Below are 21,423 nucleotides of genomic sequence, written 5' to 3'. Positions count from 1 at the left end.
GCTCTGCAAGAGAGGCGTTCTGCATCGCGGTGTAGCTTGCTGTCCAGGTTTCGAGAGGGTGCGTTTCTGGATGAGGTATCGAATATATTGCTTACCCCTACTTATACCTCCCGAGGAGATCACGAATGTAAAATTAGAGAGATTCGAGCGCGCACGGAGGCTTTCCGGCAGTCGTTCTTCCCGCGAACCATACGCGACGGAACATGAAAGGGAGGTAATGACAGTGGCACGTATAGTGCCCTCCGCCACACACCGTTGGGTGGCTTGCGGAGTATAAATGTAGATGTAGATGAAATGATCTACCGACTGAGATATTCAACGACGACTCAGAACCTGCCCTCACAGCTTTACTTCCACCCGTACGTCCTACATCCAGACTTCAGAGACGTTCTCCTTACCTTGCGGGACTAGCACCCCCGAAAGAAAGGGTATCGCAGTGACATGGCTTATCCATAGCCCGGGGAACTGCTTCCAGAATGACCTTTCTGCATCATAGAAAGTGCTTCTCACACGTGACTGCGCAATCAGCTGTGGGCAATCGAGATGCCCCCTCAGAGACGAAGTCCAGATAAGCGGGCGGGTACTTAAAGTGGCCGGCCCGCCGGCCGCGGCACTTGGCGAGCAGGCCCAGCCACCACCGCCCACCATGACCGGCGCCGCCTCCCCCGCGATCCTGCTGCTGCTGGTGGCGACCGCCGCTACCACGGCAGCCGCTGCTGTCCGCGGGGCTGTGCCCTACCACATGGAGGACGCCGACCTGGACACGGTAAGTCGCAGGGCGGCGGAAACTGCCCAGCCACACGCGGTCTGTGGACTCAGCCCAGTCAGCGAACAAGTAACTTTTAAATTGCGAGGTGTGAACAGCTAATTCGTTGAATATGTAGCACTGCATATCCGCGAACGTGTGTAGGCTTAACCTGAAAGACAACAGATACGAAATAACCCTCACGAAATTACACTACTGGCCATTAAAATTGCTACACCAAGAAGAAATACAGATAATGACCTGGTAGTCATTGGACAAATATATTATACTAGAACTGACATGTGATTACATTTTCACGCAATTTGGGGGCATAGATCCTGAGAAATCAGTACCCAGAACAACCACCTCTGGCCGTAATAACGGCCTTGATAAGCCTGTGCATTGAGTCAAACAGAGCTTGCATGGCGTGTACAGGTACAGCTGCCCATGCAGCTTCAACGTGATACCACAGTTCATCAAGAGTAGTGACTGACGTATTGTGACGAGCCAGTTGCTCGGCCACCATTGACCAGCCGTTTTCAATTGGTGAGAGATCTGGAGAATGTGCTGGCCAGGGCAGCAGTCGAACTTTTTCGGTATCCAGACAGGCCCGTACAGGATCTGCAAAATGCGGTCGTGCATTATCCTGCCGAAATGAAGGGTTTCGCAGGGATCGAATGAAGGGTAGAGCAAAGAGCCGTAACACATCTGAAATGTAACGTCCAATGTTCGGAGTGCCGTCAATGCGAACAAGAGGTGACCGAGACGTCTAAACACTGGCACCCCATACCGTCACGCTGGGTGATACGCCAGTATGGCAATGAAGAATACACGCTTCCAATGTGCGTTCACCGCGATGTCGCCAAACACGGATGCGACCATCGTGATGCCGCAAACAGAACCTGGATTCATCCGAAAAAATGACGTTTTGCCACTCGTGCACCCAGGTTCGTCGTTGAGTACACCATCGCAGGCACTCCTGTCTGTGATGCAGCGTCAAGGTTAACCACAGTCATGGTCTCCGAACTGTTAGTCCATGCTGCTGCAAACGTCGTCGAACTGTTCGTGCAGATGGTTGTTGTCTTGCAAACGTCCCCATCTCTTGACTCGGGGATCGAGACGTGGCTGCACGATCCGTTACAGCCATGCGGATAAGATGCCTGTCATCTCGACTGCTAGTGATACGAGGCCGTTGGGCTCCAGCACGGCGTTCCGTATTACCCTTCTGAACCCACCGGTTCCATATTCTGCTAACAGTCATTGGATCTCGACCAACGCCAGCACCAATGTCGCGATACGATAAACTGCAATCGCGATAGGCTACAATCCGATCTTTATCAAAGTCGGAAACATGATGGTATGCATTTCTTCTCCTTACACGAGGCATCACAACAACGTTTCACCAGGCAGCGCCGGTCAACTGCTGTTTGGTTCTGAGAAATCGGTTGGAAACTTTCCTCATGTCAGCACGTTGTAGGTGTCGCCACCGGCGCCAACCTTGTGTGAATGCTCTGAAAAGCTAATCATTTACATATCACAGCATCTTCTTCCTGTCGGTTAAATTTCCCATCTGTAGCACGTCATCTTCGCGGTGTAGCAATTTTAATGGCCAGTAGTGCAATTACACTGCCTGACAACAAAAGTGAAGCACCTGTAAGGCGAGGTCGAAACGAAATGAAGATTTACAAGTTGAGAGGGTACGGCATGTTATTTCAAGGAGTACAAAATCGAGTCAAATTTGTAAGGAACTTGTCATTATGAGTCCACTTATCCTTATGACGTTGCACCCCCCCCCCCCTCCCTGTGGTCTGGATGAACCCACTAATTCGTCGCGCAGGGTCTCATAAAGCCGTTGTTGCATCTTCTTCTGAGGTAAGCAGCCAAAACTGAAACTAGTCCTACATATATTGGCACTAGGACGAAGATGACGTCCCTTCTAGTCCCACATATTTTCTATTGGGGACAAGTATGGTAATCTTCCTAACCACGTCAGTACCTCAGAATCACGCAGACAGTTCATAGGAACACTTGCAACGTGTGGACGAACATTGTCCTATTGGAAAACCACATCACGGTACTACCATCTGAGAGTATAACAAACGAAAATTATGGGATTTCCATGTCAAATATAGTTTCCGATACCACCGTCAGTTCACCAAAAACTGTGATCTTATCTGCTTTTTTTTTCGTCAATGTTTATTCTAACTACAGTTATAAAGTGTGGGATTCATATCTACTGGGCTAACAGATTATACTAAAGTATTTACGGAAATTCTATACTTTTCCAAATTATTGAGCAAACAGAATTGAAATAAGAGTTGTATCTTTGAATGGAAAAGTTTTTCGTCAGAAACATTAGTTATCCTACAGATATCACTTTGCAACGAGGATTTTTTTTTTCCAAATGTTGATTATATAATAGAAGGCGGAGCTATCCGCCTGCTTAACTGAGTGGTAACGTGTTTGCCTACCATACAGCGGCCCCGGCTTCGATTCCCGGCCGCGTTGGAGGTTTCCTCTGCTCGTGGGCGGGTCCTGCGTTTTCCTCATCGTCACCGACGCGCAAGCCTCCCAGGGTGGCGTCACCTGTAATGATTTGCAACCCAGCGGCCGAACTTCACCGGATAGGGCTCCCGCTCAACAAAGCCGTACGATAATTTCATTTTAACTGAGGAGATAAAACTCACGGGATAGCGATATGCACTTATACAGATGGCAGTAGTATCGCGTACGCAATTTTTAACAGGGCAATACGTTGGCGGAGCTGTCATTTATACTCAGATGATTCATGTGAACACATTTCCGTCATGAGTATGGCCCCACGACGGGTATTAACAGACTTCGAGCGCTGAACGGTAGTTGGAGCTAGACGCATGTGACATTCCATTTCGGAAATCGTTAGGGTATTCAATGTTCCAAGATACACACTGTTGAGAGTGTCGTGGGAATATCAGATTTCAGGAAAAACCTCTCACCACGCACATCGCAGTGGCCAACGGCGTTCAGTTAACGGCCAACAGCAGCGGCGTTTGCGTGGAGCTGTCAGTGCTAACAGACAAGCAACACGGCGTGAAATAACAGTTGAAAATGTTCAAATGTATGTGAATTCCTAAGGGACCAAACTGCTGAGGTCATCGGTTCCTAGACTTACACACTACTTAAACTAACTTATGCTAAGAACAACGCACAAACCCATGCCCGAGGGAAGACTCGAATCTCCGGCGGGAGGGGCCAATAACAGTTGAAATCACGGCGAACGGACACCCTCAAAAACATGCGTTTTTCATATTAGGTGCATTATGCTGCCACCTACTGACAGGTTCTCCATATCAGCGACCTCAATAGTCATTAGACATCGTGAGAGAGCAAAATGGGGCGCTCCGTAGAACTAAAGGACTTCAACGTGGGCAGGTGATTGGGTCTCATTTGTGTCATACGACTGTACATGAGATTTCCACACTTCTAAATATCCCTAGGTCCACTGTTTCCGATGTGATAGTGAAGTGGAAACGTGGAGGGGCACGTACAACACAAAAGCGTACAGGCCGACCTCGTCTGTTGACTGACAGAGACCACCAACTGTTGAAGAGGGTCGTAATGTGTAATAGGCAAACATCTACACAGACCATCACACAGGAAATCAAAACTGTATCAGGGTCCCCTGCAAGTACTATGACAGTTAGGCAGGAGGTGAGAAAACTTGAATTTCATGGTCAAGCGGCTACTCATAAGTCACACATCACGCCGGTAAATGCCAAACGACGCCTCGCTTGGTGTAAGGAGCGTAAACATTAGACGATTGAACATGGGAAAAACATTGAGTGGAGTGTCGAGTCAAGGTGCACAATGTGACGATCCGATGGCAGGGTGTGGGTATGGCGAATGCTCGATGAACATCTGCCAGCGTGTGTAGTACCAACAGTAAAATTCGGAGACGGTGGCGTTATGGTGTCGTCGAGTTTTTCATGGAGGGGCTTGCACCCCTTGTTGTTTTGCGTGGCACTATCACAGCACAGGCCTACATTGATGTTTTAAGCACCTTCTTGCTTCCCATTCTTGAAGAGCGATTCAGGGATAGTGACTGCATCTTTCAACACGATCGATCACATGTTCATAATGCACGGCCTGTGGAGGAGTGGTTACACGACAAAAACAGCCCTGTAATGGACTTGTCTGCACAGAGTCCTGGCCTGAATCCTGTAGAACACCTTTGGGATGTTTTGAATTGTCGACTTCGTACCAGGCCTCACCGATCTACATCGATACCTCCCCCTCAGCAAAGCACTCCGTGAAGAATGGCTGCCATTCCCCAAGAAACCTTCCAGCACCTGATTGAACGTATGCCTGCGAGAGTGGAAGCTGTCATCAAGGCTAAGGGTGGGCCAACACCATATTGAATTGCTGCATTACCGATGGAGGGCGTCACGAACTCGTAAGCCATTTTCAGCCAGATATCCTCGTACTTTTGATCACGTAGTGTATCTGTTACGACAGTGTTGGAACACACCCTACGACCAGCTTAGAGACAGAAGTTGTTGTGAATTGGCAGGAGCCAATTCACGGAGTTTGGAGGAAGCCGAAAGGCACGCGATTAAGCTCACGCAGGCTGGCGTGAGGTCTGGAACAGGTCAGAGAAATAAGACTAGCAAAACAAGAGTAACTGGTAGAATACTTAACTTTAATCCACAATTGGTGAACATCTCTCGTTACTGTACAGGCTTCACAATATTAATTATCAAATGCTATGGCGCCTTGCTAGGTCGTAGCAAATGACGTAGCTGAAGGCTATGCTAACTATCGTCTCGGCAAATGAGAGCGTATTTGTCAGTGTAGCTTTGCTAACTAAGTCGGCTGTACAACTGGGGCGAGTGCTAGGAAGTGTCTCTAGACCTGCCGTGTGGCGGCGCTCGGTCTGCAATCACTGACAGTGGCGACACGCGGGTCCGACGTATACTAACGGACCGCGGCCGATTTAAAAGCTACCACCTAGCAAGTGTGGTGTCTGGCGGTGACACCACAGAAGTGATGACACTTTCTGCAGGACCTGATCATCATTTTGCAGGACAATGCTCAAGCAAGTACAGTGCAAGCTGTTATTGATTTGTTTGACTGATGGGGCTGCTAAGCGCTATACCACCTACTGCACTCCCTTGACTTAAGCCCTCGTAAGTTCAACTCGATTTCTAAACTGAAGGAAACACTTCACGGCATTCGCTTCAGAACTACTACAAATTCGTCGGGCAATAGACAGCGCCGCTCGAACTGTCAACACAACTGGCACTGATAAGAGTATCCTACGACTTCCACGTCGCTGGGAACGGGTTATTGTATACAATGGTGGTGACTACTTTGAAGGTCAGTAAAACTTTGAAACGCGTATCTATTTTGTACTAGTTGTAAATAAATAGTTGCCACTATTAAAGTCCCAGCCCCCGTATTAATGTCTCACGGCAAGCAAATTACCCACCCAGCATTCTTCCATTATTCCAGAAAGAGGGCACTTAGCGAATTCCAACAAACGTTACGCATAATATCAAACCTTTCCGAAACTTTTTCTTACTGCACACTGCACAAAGTAATGAAAGGAAAGATGTTTATTGCTTATGGTATTTTCAATGTTCATGAAGTAAAACGACAGTGTCAGGCATGAAATTTTAATGTATTTCTTTCCTACTACTAACGTTACTAACAAACATTTTGCAGACAGTACCCACATATACTACTGAATGCACCTGGACAATTGTATAAGTGTACGACAGATAGTTTAGGAGGAAAAGATACGTTACTTTTTTTTAGCATAATTATGGTTTTGAATCTTCATCCATAAAGGTTTCACGTACTTAACGTCCAATATTTAACGCATTAACTCATTTGTAAAGTAATCAGACAGAGGTCTGAAGCTCTTCATGGGAGTTCGAGTCCTTAAAGAATCAGGGTGGAGTTATTGGTAGAGTCTAAATCTTTAAAATTCAGTGCTTGCCTTGCTTATGTGTATTATTCGGAATCCCATCCCAGCATTTGTCGTCCTACGGCTCTTTCCTTTGTGTTACAGAACAAAAGGAATATTTGTGACAGGAAGTAATATTCGATAACACATTAATGAACCTGTGGCAAGCAGATGTGTGGAGCAAGTTGATAACAGATGAGTCGGCAAAAACACATAAGTGGTTTGTTTTCGCAAGACCTACAAGTTAACCTACGATAAATTTCATCTGCGAAGCCCAGAAATTAAAAAGCACTTGAGTCCCATGTGATACCAGCAACGCAATTATTTCCACGCTTATCTTCGATAACACTTTTCCTCTGACGATTTTTCTGTTTGTTTCACCCGTTGATTTAAGAATCCAGCTCGCACCAAAACATTAGGCACATCAGTTCATAGAATGAAATTTTCACTCTACAGCGGAGTGTGCGCTGATATGAAACTTCCTAGCAGATTAAAACTGTGTGCCGGACCGAGACTCGAACTCGGGACCTTTGCCTTTCGCGGGCAAGTGCTCTACCAACTGAGCTACCCAAGCACGACTCACGGTAGGAGACGAGGTACTGGCAGAAGTAAAGCTGTGAGGACGGGGCGTGAGTCATGCTTGGGTAACTCAGTTGGTAGAGCACTTGCCCGCGAAAGGCAAAGGTCCCGAGTTCGAGTCTCGGTCCGGTACACAGTTTTAATCTGCTAGGAAGTTTCACATCAGTTCATGTTGCTTTTGCAATTAGTAATCTCAAAAATGGCTCTGAGCACTATGGGACTCAACATCTTAGGTCATAAGTCCCCTAGAACTTAGAACTACTTAAACCTAACTAACCTAAGGACATCACACACACCCATGCCCGAGGCAGGATTCGAACCTGCGACCGTAGCAGTCCCGCGGTTCCGGACTGCAGCGCCAGAACCGCTATACCACCGCGGCCGGCAATTAGTAATCTGTCATTATGATTTTAGATGTCTGCTACAGCTGTAATCAGGGAAACCATTATTTCAGTGAAGTTTTTTCTTGGTTTGTACGCTGACAAAGCATACCACAACGTTATCATGGAAACAATACTTTCGAAGTTACTCTCCATACGACGGTAATTATGAGAGACTTTATGCAGTTAATTGGTTAGGTGGTTTTGTTTCTTTTATGTTTTTGTAATATTGTCAACTTGGTATTGTAATTTTTAAATGTACCGTAAGATTCAGTGACTGCACTTTTCCACAAAATTAAGCAGCTCGTTACCGTAGTCGACTATAGAGATTGTAGCTGTTTTCGACTAAATACCATTGTTGGACCAATGCGATAATCAACAAAAGTGTAACTTTAAAGTAAGGAGACACACATTAAATCGACAGAAAGACTTACTTCAGTCGAAAAGACCTAAGCTATTGTTCGGAAACACTACTCTGATGACCATCAGTAAACACTTCCGGGCTAAGTTGTCGTGGTCGATCTGTAGAACTTAACGCCGGCCGTGAAAGCCTACATGGGATGACTACTCTGATGATCCACAATGACCCCAAACCAGTGAATCACTGAATCGATTCCGTACAGCTTGGAGGGTATTGCAGAGCTGGCACCAAAAACAAGAGCTGCATTTTTGATGAGCAACCGTTAATGAACTTCCGTCACCATTCACATGAGATCATTATCTAATAACCGACTATAGAAAAGATTATGAGTAAATAAAATAGATCTCAACTGTATCAAATGTTCGTTGTATGCTTTCAGTTACATTTAAAAAAGTAATATATTATCTCTTTAAGATATTTTGGAAAGAAAGCATCATATTCAATATGAATGGAGACTAATAGTTTCAGAAAATGCATAAAAATGATAACTGTTGCAGATAGCGACAGATGGAAAAACGTATAACTCACTCGTGTAGGCTAAAGTTACATAACTCACCCAGTAAGATTTCCTAGTGTCCGAACACTGAAAAATTGAATATGGTTTCCACAGAACTGCTTGCATGTAATAGATTCTTCTGACTGATCAATTATTGGATTAAGTAAATCTGGGAATTTGCACGGTTAGAGTTACGCTGCCTCAAGACGTTCACACATTTTATAACTACAGCAGTTGTCTAGCCGTGTTGAACCTTTTGAAGCTGAATAATGATTGTGCTGGTAAACTTCTACGTTATTTTAGCGCAACGCAGTCTGACTTCCAATAATCCCTACAAAAGAATGGCCCTGACTAACAATAACCTATACCTTTCACGAATCACTTTCCGCACAAAAATCTTCGTTACTCGAACTACTGCAATACAGCGAGCGCCAATACTGCCAGCTAAATAAAAGATTCTAACTACTGAAGGCACTAACTACTGATAGGCATAGTTAGCAAATGAAAGATTTTGATAGAGAACAAACAATGTATTTACCTTAATAGTGTTCAAAGTCGTAATATGCCCGCCGGAGTGGCCGAGCGGTTCTAGGCGCTACAGTCTGGATCCGAGCGACCGCTACGGTCGCAGGTTGGAATCCTGCCTCGGGCATGGATGTGTGTGATGTCCTTAGGTTAGTTAGGTTTAATTAGTTCTAAGTTCTAGGCGACTGATGACCTCAGAAGTTTAGTCGCATAGTGCTCAGAGCCAGTTAAAGTCGTAATATATACACTACTGGCCATTACAATTGCTACATCAGGAAGAAATGCAGATGATAAACGGGTATTCATTGGACAAATATATTATACTAGAACTGTCATGTGATTACATTTTCACGCAATTTGGGTGTATAGATCCTGAGAAATCAGTACCCAAAACAACCACCTCTGGCCGTAATAACGTCCCTGATACGCCTGAGCATTGAGTCAAACAGAGCTTGGATGGCGTGTACAGGTACAGCTGCCCATGCAGCTTCTAACACGATACCACAGTTCATCAAGAGTAGTGAATGGGGTATTGTGACGAGCCAGCTGCTCGGCCATCATTGAGCAGACGTTTTCAATTGGTGAGAGATCGGGAGAATCTGCTGGCCAGGGCAGCAGTCGAACATTTTCTCTATCCAGGAAGGCCCGTACAGGGCCTTCAACATGCGGTCGTGCATTATCCTGCTGAAATGCAGGGTTTCGCAGGGATGGAATAAAGGGTAGAGCCACGGGTCGTCACACATTTGAAATGAAACGTCCACTGTTCAAAGTGCAGTCAGTGCGAACAAGTGGTGACCGAGACGTGTAACCAAAGGCACCCCATATCATGGCGCCGGGTGATACGCCAGTATGGCGATGACGAATACACGCTTCCAATGTGCGTTCACCGCGATGTCGCCAAACACGGATGCGACCATTATGATGCTGTAAACAGAACCTGGATTCATCCGAAAAAATGGCGTACTGCCATTCGTGTACCCAGGTTCGTCGTTGAGTACACCACCGCAGGCACTCCTGTCTGTGATGCAGCGTCAAGGGTAACCGCAGCCATAGTCTCCGAGCTAATAGTCCATGCTGCTGCAAACGTCGTCGAACTGTTCGTGCAGATGGTTGTTGTCTTGCAAACGTCCCCATCTCTTGACTCAGAGATCGAGACGTGGCTGCACGATCCGTTACAGCCATGCGGATAAGATGCTTGTCATCTCGACTGCTAGTGATACGAGGCCGTTGGGATCCAGCACGGCGTTCCGTATTACCTTTCTGAACCCACCGATTCCATATTCTGCTAACAGTCATTGGATCTCGACCAACGCCAGCACCAATGTCGCGATACGGTAAACTGCAATCGCGATAGGCTACAATCCAACCTTTATCAAAGTCGGAAATTTGGTGGTACGCATTCCTCCTCCTTACACGAGGCATCACAACAACGTTTCACCAGGCAACACCGGTGAACTGCTGTTTGTGTATGAGAAATCGGTTGGAAACTTTCCTCATGTCGGCACGTTGTAGGTGTCACCACCAGCGCAAACCTTGTGTGAATGCTCTGAAAAGCTAATCATTTGCATATCACAGCATCGTCTTCCTGTTGGTTAAATTTCGCGTCTGTAGCACGTCCTCTTCGTGGTGTAGCAATGTTAATGGCCAGTAGTGCAGGTCACTATTTATATGAAATACTGAAAATCCTATTTTCGTTGCCCCTGGACGGCGTTAGATACGCAACCTGCAAATTTCGATCCCGGGATGGTCGCTTAGTAATACAGATAACTGAGAAACCACTATCTGTAGGAGCATCCTTTAACAATTAACAAGTGTCTGATAGAATTTGTATACAGGACTTGTAAATGAGCTAGCTCCTATATCAGACATAGTATACCGTGCATCCCTTGAACAAAATACTGTGTGCTCTGGCTGTAAGAAAACAAAGCGTGACAGAGTCATTACGAACATCCAGCGACGGTAACTTGAGGTTGTAAGTAGGCTGTTTACGTTTTCTTATTGGTAACGCCACGTAGCGCTCTTTATGAAAATCACTGGCTGTGCTGTGTGCAGTCTGTGGCTAGTTTGCATTGTTGTCTGCCTTTGTAGTGTTGGGCAGTTGGCTGTTAACAGCGTGTAGCGTTGCACAGTTGGAGGTGAGGCACCAGCAGTGGTGGATGTGGGGAGAGAAATGGCGGAATTTTGAAATTTTTAAGACTGGATGTCATGAACTGCTATATATATATATATATATATATATATATATATATATATATATATATATATATATATATAATGACTTTTGATGACTATTAAGGTAAATACGTTGTTTGTTCTCTATAAAAATCTTTCATTTGCTAACTATGCCTATCAGTAGTTAGTGCCTTCCGTAGTTTGAATCTTTTATTTAGCTGGCAGTAGTGGCGCTCGCTGTATTGCAGTAGTTCGAGTAACCAAGATTTTTGTGAGGTAAGTGATTTGTGAAACGTATAGGTTAATGTTAGTTAGGGCCATTCTTTTGTAGGGATTTTTGAAAGTCAGATTGCGTTGCGCTAAAAATATTGTTTGTCACTTTAGTGAATGTTTGAGTACGTTCAGTTTTGCTCAGCTGTTTGAAAAGCAAATAATGTAAGAGATTTATCAGCACAGTAATTCATAAATTTTTCTGAGGGGACGTTTCAAGGTGTCATAACGAGCACGCGCGTGTGATGTGTGTGTTGACAGGCGCAGCTCCTGAGGAAGTACGGCTACCCGGTGGAAGAGCACTTCGTGACGACGGGGGACGGCTACATCCTGCGCATGTTCCGCGTGCCGTCCAGCCCCAAAGCGAGCGGGGGCTCCGGCTTCCCCATCCTGGTGATGCACGGACTGCTCTCCAGCTCTGCAGATTGGGTCGTCATGGGACCCGGCGAGGCTTTCGGTAAGCTCTACCTGCAGTGTTTAGGCACTCACAGGAAAACAATACCCTGCAATTTGTCACAACTGGGAGTTGTACGGTGTTCGCAACGTCTGGGGGCAGCCCACCTTTGAGCTGTTCTGCTCATCCCCCTCTACTAACACTCAGCAACCGGTGAGAAGTTGTCTACCTTCAGATGCCTCGCCTTGAGTAGAGGTGGACGGTGATAAATGCTCTCCTCCAGACTGTAATGTCGTTATACTTCAATTGTTGCACGCAGCACAACATAGTAAAACTTGGCAACATGCTATAGCTGGATCGGCGTAAGTTGATCGATGACAGTTTCAGTGGGCCAGGCGTGGGAGCTTCGCGCGCCTACTTCAACTACTAATGTAACGCGATTTTGTAAATGTCTCTATGGCAACGCCTCAGTGCTGCAACATCTCTGTAGACAGCTGCTGTTTTCGCCAGCGGCCGATAGCGCTTTGGAGTTGAAGCCGGCAAAAGCGCTACGAATTGTCGGGGTTCTTGTTACGCCGTCTCGACTAAAACTGTTCGTCCACTCTCTGTAGCCACATGTAAGCAACTTTCATCAACACGATGCCCTGCCGCTCTTTCTCTGCCCAGAGGTACCTCATTACATTATACGCAATGCAGAAGTAGTAGTAGTAGTAGTAGTAATTTTACTCATACATATGTTACTTTTACAAGGGTACTGGACATTATAAAAAAATTGTTTCTTGTAGTCTACAGTCACACTATTGTTTCCTCAAATGACTACCAGATTCTGCAGTAAGTACCATAAACAGCTCATCCCTTGGCGTGAAGTCGTCAAACTGGCTTACCCAAGTTCACTATCTGACCAAAACTATCTGGACACCCTTATTTAATTCGGAATTGACCGCTAGATGGCTAGATGTCAAGAGAGGCGAACCTGTCAGTATCAAAGGAAGGAAAGGAAGGAGGGAGGGGGGGGGGGAGACGGCGTTGTCCGTTGTCAGTAGAGAAGCACATGGACTAGTCATTGGTTGCCACCTGAGGAACAGATCCATCAGGGACATATTCACCTTCCTAAAGCCTGCCCAAGTCGACAGTGATGTGACTGTGAAGTGGAACCGCGAAGGGACAATTAAACCAAGACCAGGCAGGCCTGACAGACTAACGCCCAAGGACAACCGAATATTGTGGAAGGTGGCTGTAACATCGCACATGAAATCAACGGAAAGAATCGCTCGTGAGTTAAAAAGTGCTACGAGCGGTCCATCTAGTACAATGACTGTGCACAGAGAATTAAAAAGATTAGGTTACATCGGTGTAGCACCTCTTCAGAAGCCACACATATCTGTCGTCAATACTAAGCGAGGCTTGAGGTGGAGTAAAGAGCGACGGCACTGGACGGTCGATGACTGGAAACGAGAGATATGGATTAATGAATCACGGTATACACTAGAGTGGCTGTTTCTAAAAATATCGGTAATTAAATATACCGATATTTAAGAATGTCGTTACAGCGATTAATAAATCGAAAGAAGTATCGACATATCGACGTAAAACACACACATCGAAAAAAGTTTTCCATCACCTCGGTTCCGAGAGTTCCGGAACATGTACAGAAAATTGGAATAGAGATCAACATAAACAGCATTTCCGCCCTTTTTACTGCTCATGAAAACCACACATTCATGTCCACCATACAGCGAGACCTTCAGAAGTGGTGGTCCAGATTGCTGTACACGCCGGTACCTCTAATACCCTCTTGCCTTGATGCACGCCTTTGTTCGTCGTGGCATACTATCCACAAGTTCGTCAAGGCATTGTTGATCGAGATTGTGCCACTCCTCAACGGCGATTCGGCGTAGATCCGTCAGAGTGGTTGGTGGGTCACGTCGTCCATAAACAGCCCATTTTAATCTATCCTGCCGGCCGGAGTGGCCGTGCGGTTCTAGGCGCTACAGTCTGGAACCGAGCGACCGCTACGGTCGCAGGTTCGAATCCTGCCTCGGGCATGAGTGTGTGTGATGTCCTTAGGTTAGTTAGGTTTAAGTAGTTGTAAGTTATAGGGGACTGATGATCTCAGAAGTTAAGTCGCATAGTGCTCAGAGCCATTTGAACCATTTTTTAATCTATCCCAGGAATGTTCAATAGGGTCCATGTAAGGAGAAAATGCTGGCCCCTCTAGTCGAGCGATGTCGTTATCCTGAAGGAAGTCATTCACAAGATGTGCACGACAGGGGCGCGAATTGTCGTCCATGAAGACGAATGCCTCATCAATATGCTGCTGATAGGGTTCGCTATCGCTCGGAGGATGACATTCACGTGTCGTACAGCCGTTACGGTGCCTTCCATGACCACCAGCGGAGTACGTCGGCCCCACATAATGCCACCCCAAAACAGCAGGGAACCTCCACCTTGCTGCACTCGCTGGGCAGCGTGTCTAAGGCGTTCAGCCTGACCGGGTTGCCTCCAAACACGTCTCCGACGATTGTCTGGTTGAAAGCATATGCGACACTCACCGCTGAAGAGAACGTGATTCCAATGCTGAGCGGTCCATTCGGCATGTTGTTGGGCCCATCTGTACCGCGCTGCATGGTGCCGTGGTTGCAAAGATGGACTTCGCCATGGACGTCGGGAGTGAAGTTGTGCATCATGCAGCCTATTGCTCACAGTTTGAGTCGTAACATGACGTCCTGTGGCTGCACGAAAAGCATTATTGAACATGGTGGCGTTGCTCTCAGGGTTCCTCCGAGCCATAATCCATAGGTTGCTGTCATCCACTGCAGTAGGGGCTTAGGCGGCCTGAGCGAGGCATGCCATCGACAGTTCCTGTCTCTCTGTATCGCCTCCATGTCCGAACAACACCGCTGTGGTTCACTCCGAGACGCCTGCACACTTCCCTTGTTGAGAGGCTTTCCGGGCACGAAGTAACAATGTGGACGCCATCGAACCGCGGTATTGATCGTCTAGGTATGGTTGAACTACAGACAACACGAGCCGTGTACCTCCTTCCTGGTGGAATGACTGGAACTGATAGGCTGTCGGACCCCCTCCGTCTAATAGGTGCTGCTCGTGCTTGGTTGTTTACATCTTTGAACTGGTTTAGTGACATCTCTGAACAGTCTAAGGAACTGTGTTTGGGATACAATAATCACAGTCAATCTGTATCTTCAGGAGTTCTGGGAACCTGGCTGATGCAAAACTTCTTTTGATGTTTGTAGTAGTAGGGGTTGAGAATCAGACATCGACAAGAAACGTTTTGAATTTTATCAAGGTATTGCAGATAGTATAATATTACCAGAATGAGATTTTCACTCTGCAGCGGAGTGTGCGCTGATATGAAACTTCCTGGCAGATTAAAACTGTGTGCCCGACCGAGACTCGAACTCGGGACCTTTGCCTTTCGCGGGCAAGTGCTCTACCAACTGAGCTACGGAAGCACGACTCACGCCCGGTCTCACAGCTTTACTTCTGCCAGTATCTCGTCTCCTACCTTCCAAACTTTACAGAAGCTCAGAAGGTTCGCAGGAGAGCTTCTGTAAAGTTTGGAAGGTAGGAGACGAGATACTGGCAGAAGTAAAGCTGTGAGACCGGGCGTGAGTCGTGCTTCGGTAGCTCAGTTGGTAGAGCACTTGCCCGCGAAAGGCAAAGGTCCCGAGTTCGAGTCTCGGTCGGGCACACAGTTTTAATCTGCCAGGAAGTTTCAGTATAATATTATATTGAATCAATTTTAAGTCATGCTCTGAAGCCAGATAGATCTAATTTTAGACATCTAAAGATTTGTCTTATTCTGACAGTAGAGTTTCTAAGGTGCACAGTCGGTTAATGGAACAGAAAATGAACATTTGCTTGTAGCATTAACTAAGGTTTTAGCAGTAGGCAATAACTTATCTGCTTATGGTAGTCAAATGTCGCCAATTAAATAACCTTTCCTTTAAAATTTCGAGAGTAAAATAAAAGTGGTTTATGACAGAATCTTTCATAATGATGCGATTTATAAAGAAAAATGAGTAGAGATTAACAGCGCACAGATCGTAAATCAGAAATTCGTTTCGATCTTGGATTACTCCTGGATTATTTACAACCTGTTTTTCTCTACATGAGATAAGGGTAAAATTAGAGGGAGAGAGAGAGAGGGAGAGAGAGAGAAGGGAGAGAGAGAGAGAGAGAGAGAGAGAGGCAGGGAGGGAGGGAGGTAGAGAGAGAGAGAGAGAGAGAGAGAGAGAAAGAGAGATAGCAAAAAGGGGGAAGGCAGGGCTGGGATGAGAGAGAGTCGCTCTCCATGACAGTCTATCTGCTGGGCAAAGCCGTCTTCCTCCTCTCAGTATAGTCCACAGAGTTTAGGACCAAGAAGAAGCACATATATAACGAATGCAGGAATCGCCTGATGGAGGCCCAATGACTTGTGTCCTGAACACGTCCCCAGATTGACAGGTTGCATGTTATTTGATTTATTTCGACCGATTGCGCTCGTCATACGAGTGCATTCTTACACATTCACAACTCTATTTAGTGGCAAAATGTTGGAAGTTAAAAAAACGGTGTGGCATACAAAAATAACGATACACTATTCTGTGGTATTTTGCTCCTATCTTATGCGTAGCGTTTTATTGTTATTACATCATTGTTATTGGCACTCTGCTGATGACACACAGCCAGCGTAATTTTATGAAACTACTACTGTCATCACCAGCAAAGCCTGTATATGTCTGAAACATCGAAGTGTTTCCTACGCGCAGTTACAGTGTTCGTGTGTTCTGCCCCCACAGCGTACGTGCTTGCGGACGCCGGATACGACGTGTGGCTGGGCAACGCCCGCGGGAACACCTACTCCAGGAACCACACTTCGTTCGACCCCAACAGCAGCGAGTTCTGGCAGTTCAGGTGAGGCGCAGAGCTCGTGCCAGACATTCTACTTACTAATATACCTAGCATTTGAGTAGGACTCGTACAGCAATAAACATGTGTGTTACACTTGAAGCATTACATACAAATTTCCAGTTACCGTTTCACTTGTGTTGCTCCGTTAGTACACATATGTATGTCCACAACACCTCCACCACACATCAAACAGTAGAGTACAGACACGGTCTGCTGCGAGTGTAAGCAAATGGAAATGGAAATGAGCGTTTGGCGTCATGGGCCAGGAGGCCCTTTGCGGTGCAGGTCCGGCCGCCTTGGTGCAGGTCTTATTACATTCGAAGCCCCATTGGTCGACCTGCGCGCCGGATGGCGATGAAATGATGATGAAGACAACACTACACCCAGTCCCTGAGCGGAGAAATTCCCCGACCCAGTCGGGAATCGAACCCGGGCCTGTAGGATGGCAGTCCGTCACGCTGACCACTCAGCTATCGGGGCGGATAGTGTAAACAAACGAGAGACGGTCCAAAGAGTCAGTAGCTGTGTGGGGGGGAACAAGTTCCATCTCCTTCTGGGGCTGGTAGCCTACATGGATGTTCTGTGCTTCTGCAAATGCATAACTGACATGCTCATAAGAATCACCAATTAGTCTTTTCACTCAGTCATAATAAGAGAAAAAAACAACAAACGAACAACACAGGGCATGTGATTCTTGAGTTTCTCCCGGCGTATTTGATAATCAAAATATCCACGGGTGTGCTGCCGGTCTATAGTGTCCAACGGGCACAATATTTCGGCGGTCATACATGTCGCCATCATCAGGTGAACTGACGGACTGAGCTCCTGTGAACGTGCCGGCACGGAGATCCGTACGCTATGGCTGCTCAGAGGGAACTGGGTTCGGTGTATCGGAAGACAACGCACACTGATCTGTATTTGCACGCAGACAGCTGCCACCACCCTTCACAGAGGAACGGGGTACTTGAAACTCTAGTACATAGGGCGCGCACTATCTCTGACGCAGAGAGTCTACCCCAGGAATTGGAACACCTGAGAACTGTATTTCGAAAAAATGGGTACTCAGAGTGGCAGATTCAACGTGCTCTCCGACCAACCACTGCAGCACAACCTGTTGAGATGGATGAAGTCACGAGGGAGGAGGTAGGCACTGCATTTAATCCATACACAGGCGCACTCTCGGGGAAAATCGCCCGCATTCTGAAGAAACACCAGGTCGGAACTGTGTTTTGTCCTCCAAATAAAACTCGTGCACTGGTGGGGAGCGCCAAAGATGACCTCGGTTTGAGGAAGGCTGGCGTGTCAGTGTGGCAAGTCGTACATTGGTCAGACGATGCGTACCGTCGAGGATCGATGCCGTGAACACCAAAGGCACACTCGACTGATGTATCCGAGCAAGTCGGCGGTCGCTGAACATTGTTTGTCGGAAAATCACGCCATGGAGTATGACCGCACAAGGATTCTGGTACAGACGTCGAGATACTGGGACAGCGTTGTTAGAGAGGCCATCGAAATTCGCACCAATGACGACCTCATAAACCGTGACTGTGGCTATAATCTTAGCAAGGCTTGGGAACCAGCGATTGGGTTAATCAAGAGTAAATCGAGCAAACGTATAGTTGTGACGACCACGGCGGACAGAGCCATCACACCGACGTCATCTCAGACGCCGTCGCAATCTGTTCCACCGCGCGACCGTGGCGCGGGGCGCGGACGGCGGAGGGAGCGCGCCGCGGGCGGAGGGTATTTAAATCTGCCACCGCCGCGACCGAACCCAGTTCCCTCTGAGCAGCCATAGCGTACGGATCTCCGTGCCGGCACGTTCACAGGAGCTCAGTCCGTCAGTTCACCTGATGATGGCGACATGTATGATCGCCGAAATATTGTGCCCGTTGGACACTATAGACCGGCAGCACACCCGTGGATATTTTGATTAACACAATGCATAACTGAGTACACAAAGCATTCGGTAACGGCTACAACAAAGTTGTTTCCTTAGTTGTCAGTGTTGTAAACGTGGTAGCTCAGGCGCGTCCTGTAGCGGTATCCAAGCTGTCCGCACGCACGACCTAAAAGCTGAAGTGGACATGGAGTTGCACGTTTTGTGACGCCACTTCCTGCCACGCTTGAAATACAATATAAGATCTGAGATATTTTTGTAATGTGTTACGAAACGTTGAGCAAATAAGAGGTGAGAGGGATCTCTACAGCACAACCAAAACCTTGGAGACGCCATATTGGATTTCGTTGTTTTTCAGTCGAAGTTCACACTTGGTGGGTTTTATAACTAACGTCTTATTGATATACACTGGAGGCGACAAAAATCGCAACACCAAAAAGGAGTGTACTACACGCAAGTTTTTAGTCGCGTTACTACATCTCAAAGATGATGTCTATGCAAATTCTGCGGCAGTCGCTTAAGAGTGGCGCTAGTAGCTTCGCTATGAGGGCAAAAATCATGTATGCTTTAAATACACAATGCAAGGATCGTGAGCGTTCGTTGTCTTTGAGATTGGACGTGGTGAGCTGACGTTAGTCAAGAATGCGTTTAAGGCTACAAAGACGCCATTATCAACATCTCAGTTTGAACGACGTAGTGTAATAGGGATATGAGAAGCTGAGTGTTTCTTCTATGATATTGCAGAAAGACATGGCAGGAATGCAGCCACTGTGCACGACTGCTGGCATCGGTGTTCACGAGAATGTACGGTGGCAAGAGAACCAGGCTCCAGACGGCCACGTGGCACTACCGATAGGGAAGACTGTCGTATTCGGCGTACGGCTGCGGGAGCAATTTGAACAGCAGTTGGCACCACAGTGACCCAACGAAATGTTAAAAATCGGTTGCTTCAAGGACTGCTCCGAGCCAGACGCCCTATAGCGTGCATTCCACTGACCCCAAACGACCACCTTTTCGTCTTCAGCGCTGTGCAGCGAGAGCTCATTGGAGGACAGAGTGTAGGTCTGCTGTGTTTTCTGATGAAAGCTGGTTCTGCCTCGGTGACGGTGATTGCTGTGTGTGTGTTAGAAGGAGGCCAGCTGACGGCCTGCAGCCAACCTGTGGCCGTGCTGGACACACAGGTCCAACACCTGAAGTTACCGTCTGGTGGTGCGATTTAGCATGACAGGAAGAGATCTCTCGTCTTTATCCTGTGCTCTTTGACTGTAAATTTGTACATCAGTCCGGTGATTCGACCTGTTGTACTGTCATTCGTGAGCAGCATTCCGGTTTTTTTTTTCAACACGATAACGCTCGCCCACATACCGCTGTTGTAACCCAACTTTCTGTACAGAGTGTCGACGTTTTTGCCTTGGACTGCTCGATCACCATATCTGTCTCCAGTCGAGCATTTATGGGGCACATCGGACGACAACTCCAGCGTTATCCACAAACAACATTAATACTCCCTGTATTGACCGACAAATTGCAACAGCAATCCTCGCACAAACGAAAAAATGGCTGACATCGAAATAAGTGTCCAAGGAAGAGAAAAGCAACTGGAATCACTCAACAGAGGAAAGTCCACTGGACCTGACGGGATACCAATTCGATTCTACACAGAGTACGCGAAAGGCCCCCCCTTCTAACAGCCGTGTACCGCAAGTCTCTAGAGGAGCGGAAGGTTCCAAATGATTGGAAAAGAGCACAGGTAGTCCCAGTCTTCAAGAAGGGTCGTCGAGCAGATGCGCAAAACTATAGACCTATATCTCTGCCGGCCGCGGTGGTCTAGCGGTTCTAGGCGCGCAGTCCGGAACCGCGCGACTGCTACGGTCGCAGGTTCGAATCCTGCCTCGGGCATGGATGTGTGTGATGTCCTTAGGTTAGTTAGGTTTAAGTAGTTCTAAGTTCTAGGGGACTGATGACCACAGATGTTAAGTCCCATAGTACTCAGAGCCATTTGAACCATTTGAACCTATATCTCTACATCGATCTGTTGTAGAATTTTGGAACATGTTTTTTGCTCGAGTATCATGTCTTTTTGGAAACCCAGAATCTACTCTGTAGGAATCAACATGGATTCCGTAAACAGTGATCGTGTGAGACCCAACTCGCTTTATTTGTTCATGAGACCCAGAAAATATTAGATACAGGTTCCCAGGTAGATGCTATTTTCCTTGACTTCCGGAAGGCGTTCGATACAGTTCCGCACTGTCGGCTGATAAACGAAGTAAGAGCCTACGGAATATCAGACCAGCTGTGTGGCTGGATTGAAGAATTTTTAGCAAACAGAACACAGCATATTGTTATCAATGGAGCGACGTCTACAGACGTTAAAGTAACCTCTGGCGTGCCACAGGGGAGTGTTATGGGACAATTACTTTTCACAATATATATAAATGACCTAGTAGATAGTGTCGGAAGTTCCATGCGGCTTTTCGCGGATGATGCTGTAGTATACAGAGAAGTTGCAGCATTAGAAAATTGCAGCGAAATGCAGGAAGATCTGCAGCGGATAGGCACTTGGTGCAGGGAGTGGCAACTGACCCTTAACATAGATAAATGTAATGTATTGCGAATACATAGAAAGAAGGATCCTTTATTGTATGATTATATGATAGTGGAACAAACACTGGTAGCA

The 21,423-nt window shown here is 46.8% G+C and overlaps 1 protein-coding gene across 1 annotated transcript in view; it reads left to right on the top strand.

Moving 5' to 3' along the window:
• Positions 1 to 626: 626 nt before the first annotated feature.
• The window catches only part of LOC126094714 (lipase 3-like), an 80,191-nt gene continuing 59,394 nt past the window's right edge, over positions 627 to 21,423 (top strand). Inside the window, exons 1-3 of the mRNA XM_049909249.1 lie at positions 627 to 766; positions 11,797 to 11,992; positions 16,732 to 16,846. Coding sequence (XP_049765206.1) covers positions 647 to 766; positions 11,797 to 11,992; positions 16,732 to 16,846 — 431 coding nt within the window. The 5' untranslated portion in view covers positions 627 to 646. The remainder of the gene's footprint in view (positions 767 to 11,796; positions 11,993 to 16,731; positions 16,847 to 21,423) is intronic.

This window comes from Schistocerca cancellata, chromosome 8 (genome assembly GCF_023864275.1).
Source record: "Schistocerca cancellata isolate TAMUIC-IGC-003103 chromosome 8, iqSchCanc2.1, whole genome shotgun sequence".
In the NCBI taxonomy this organism is placed as follows: Eukaryota; Metazoa; Arthropoda; class Insecta; order Orthoptera; family Acrididae; genus Schistocerca; species Schistocerca cancellata.
This window is presented reverse-complemented; position numbering and strand designations above follow the sequence as displayed.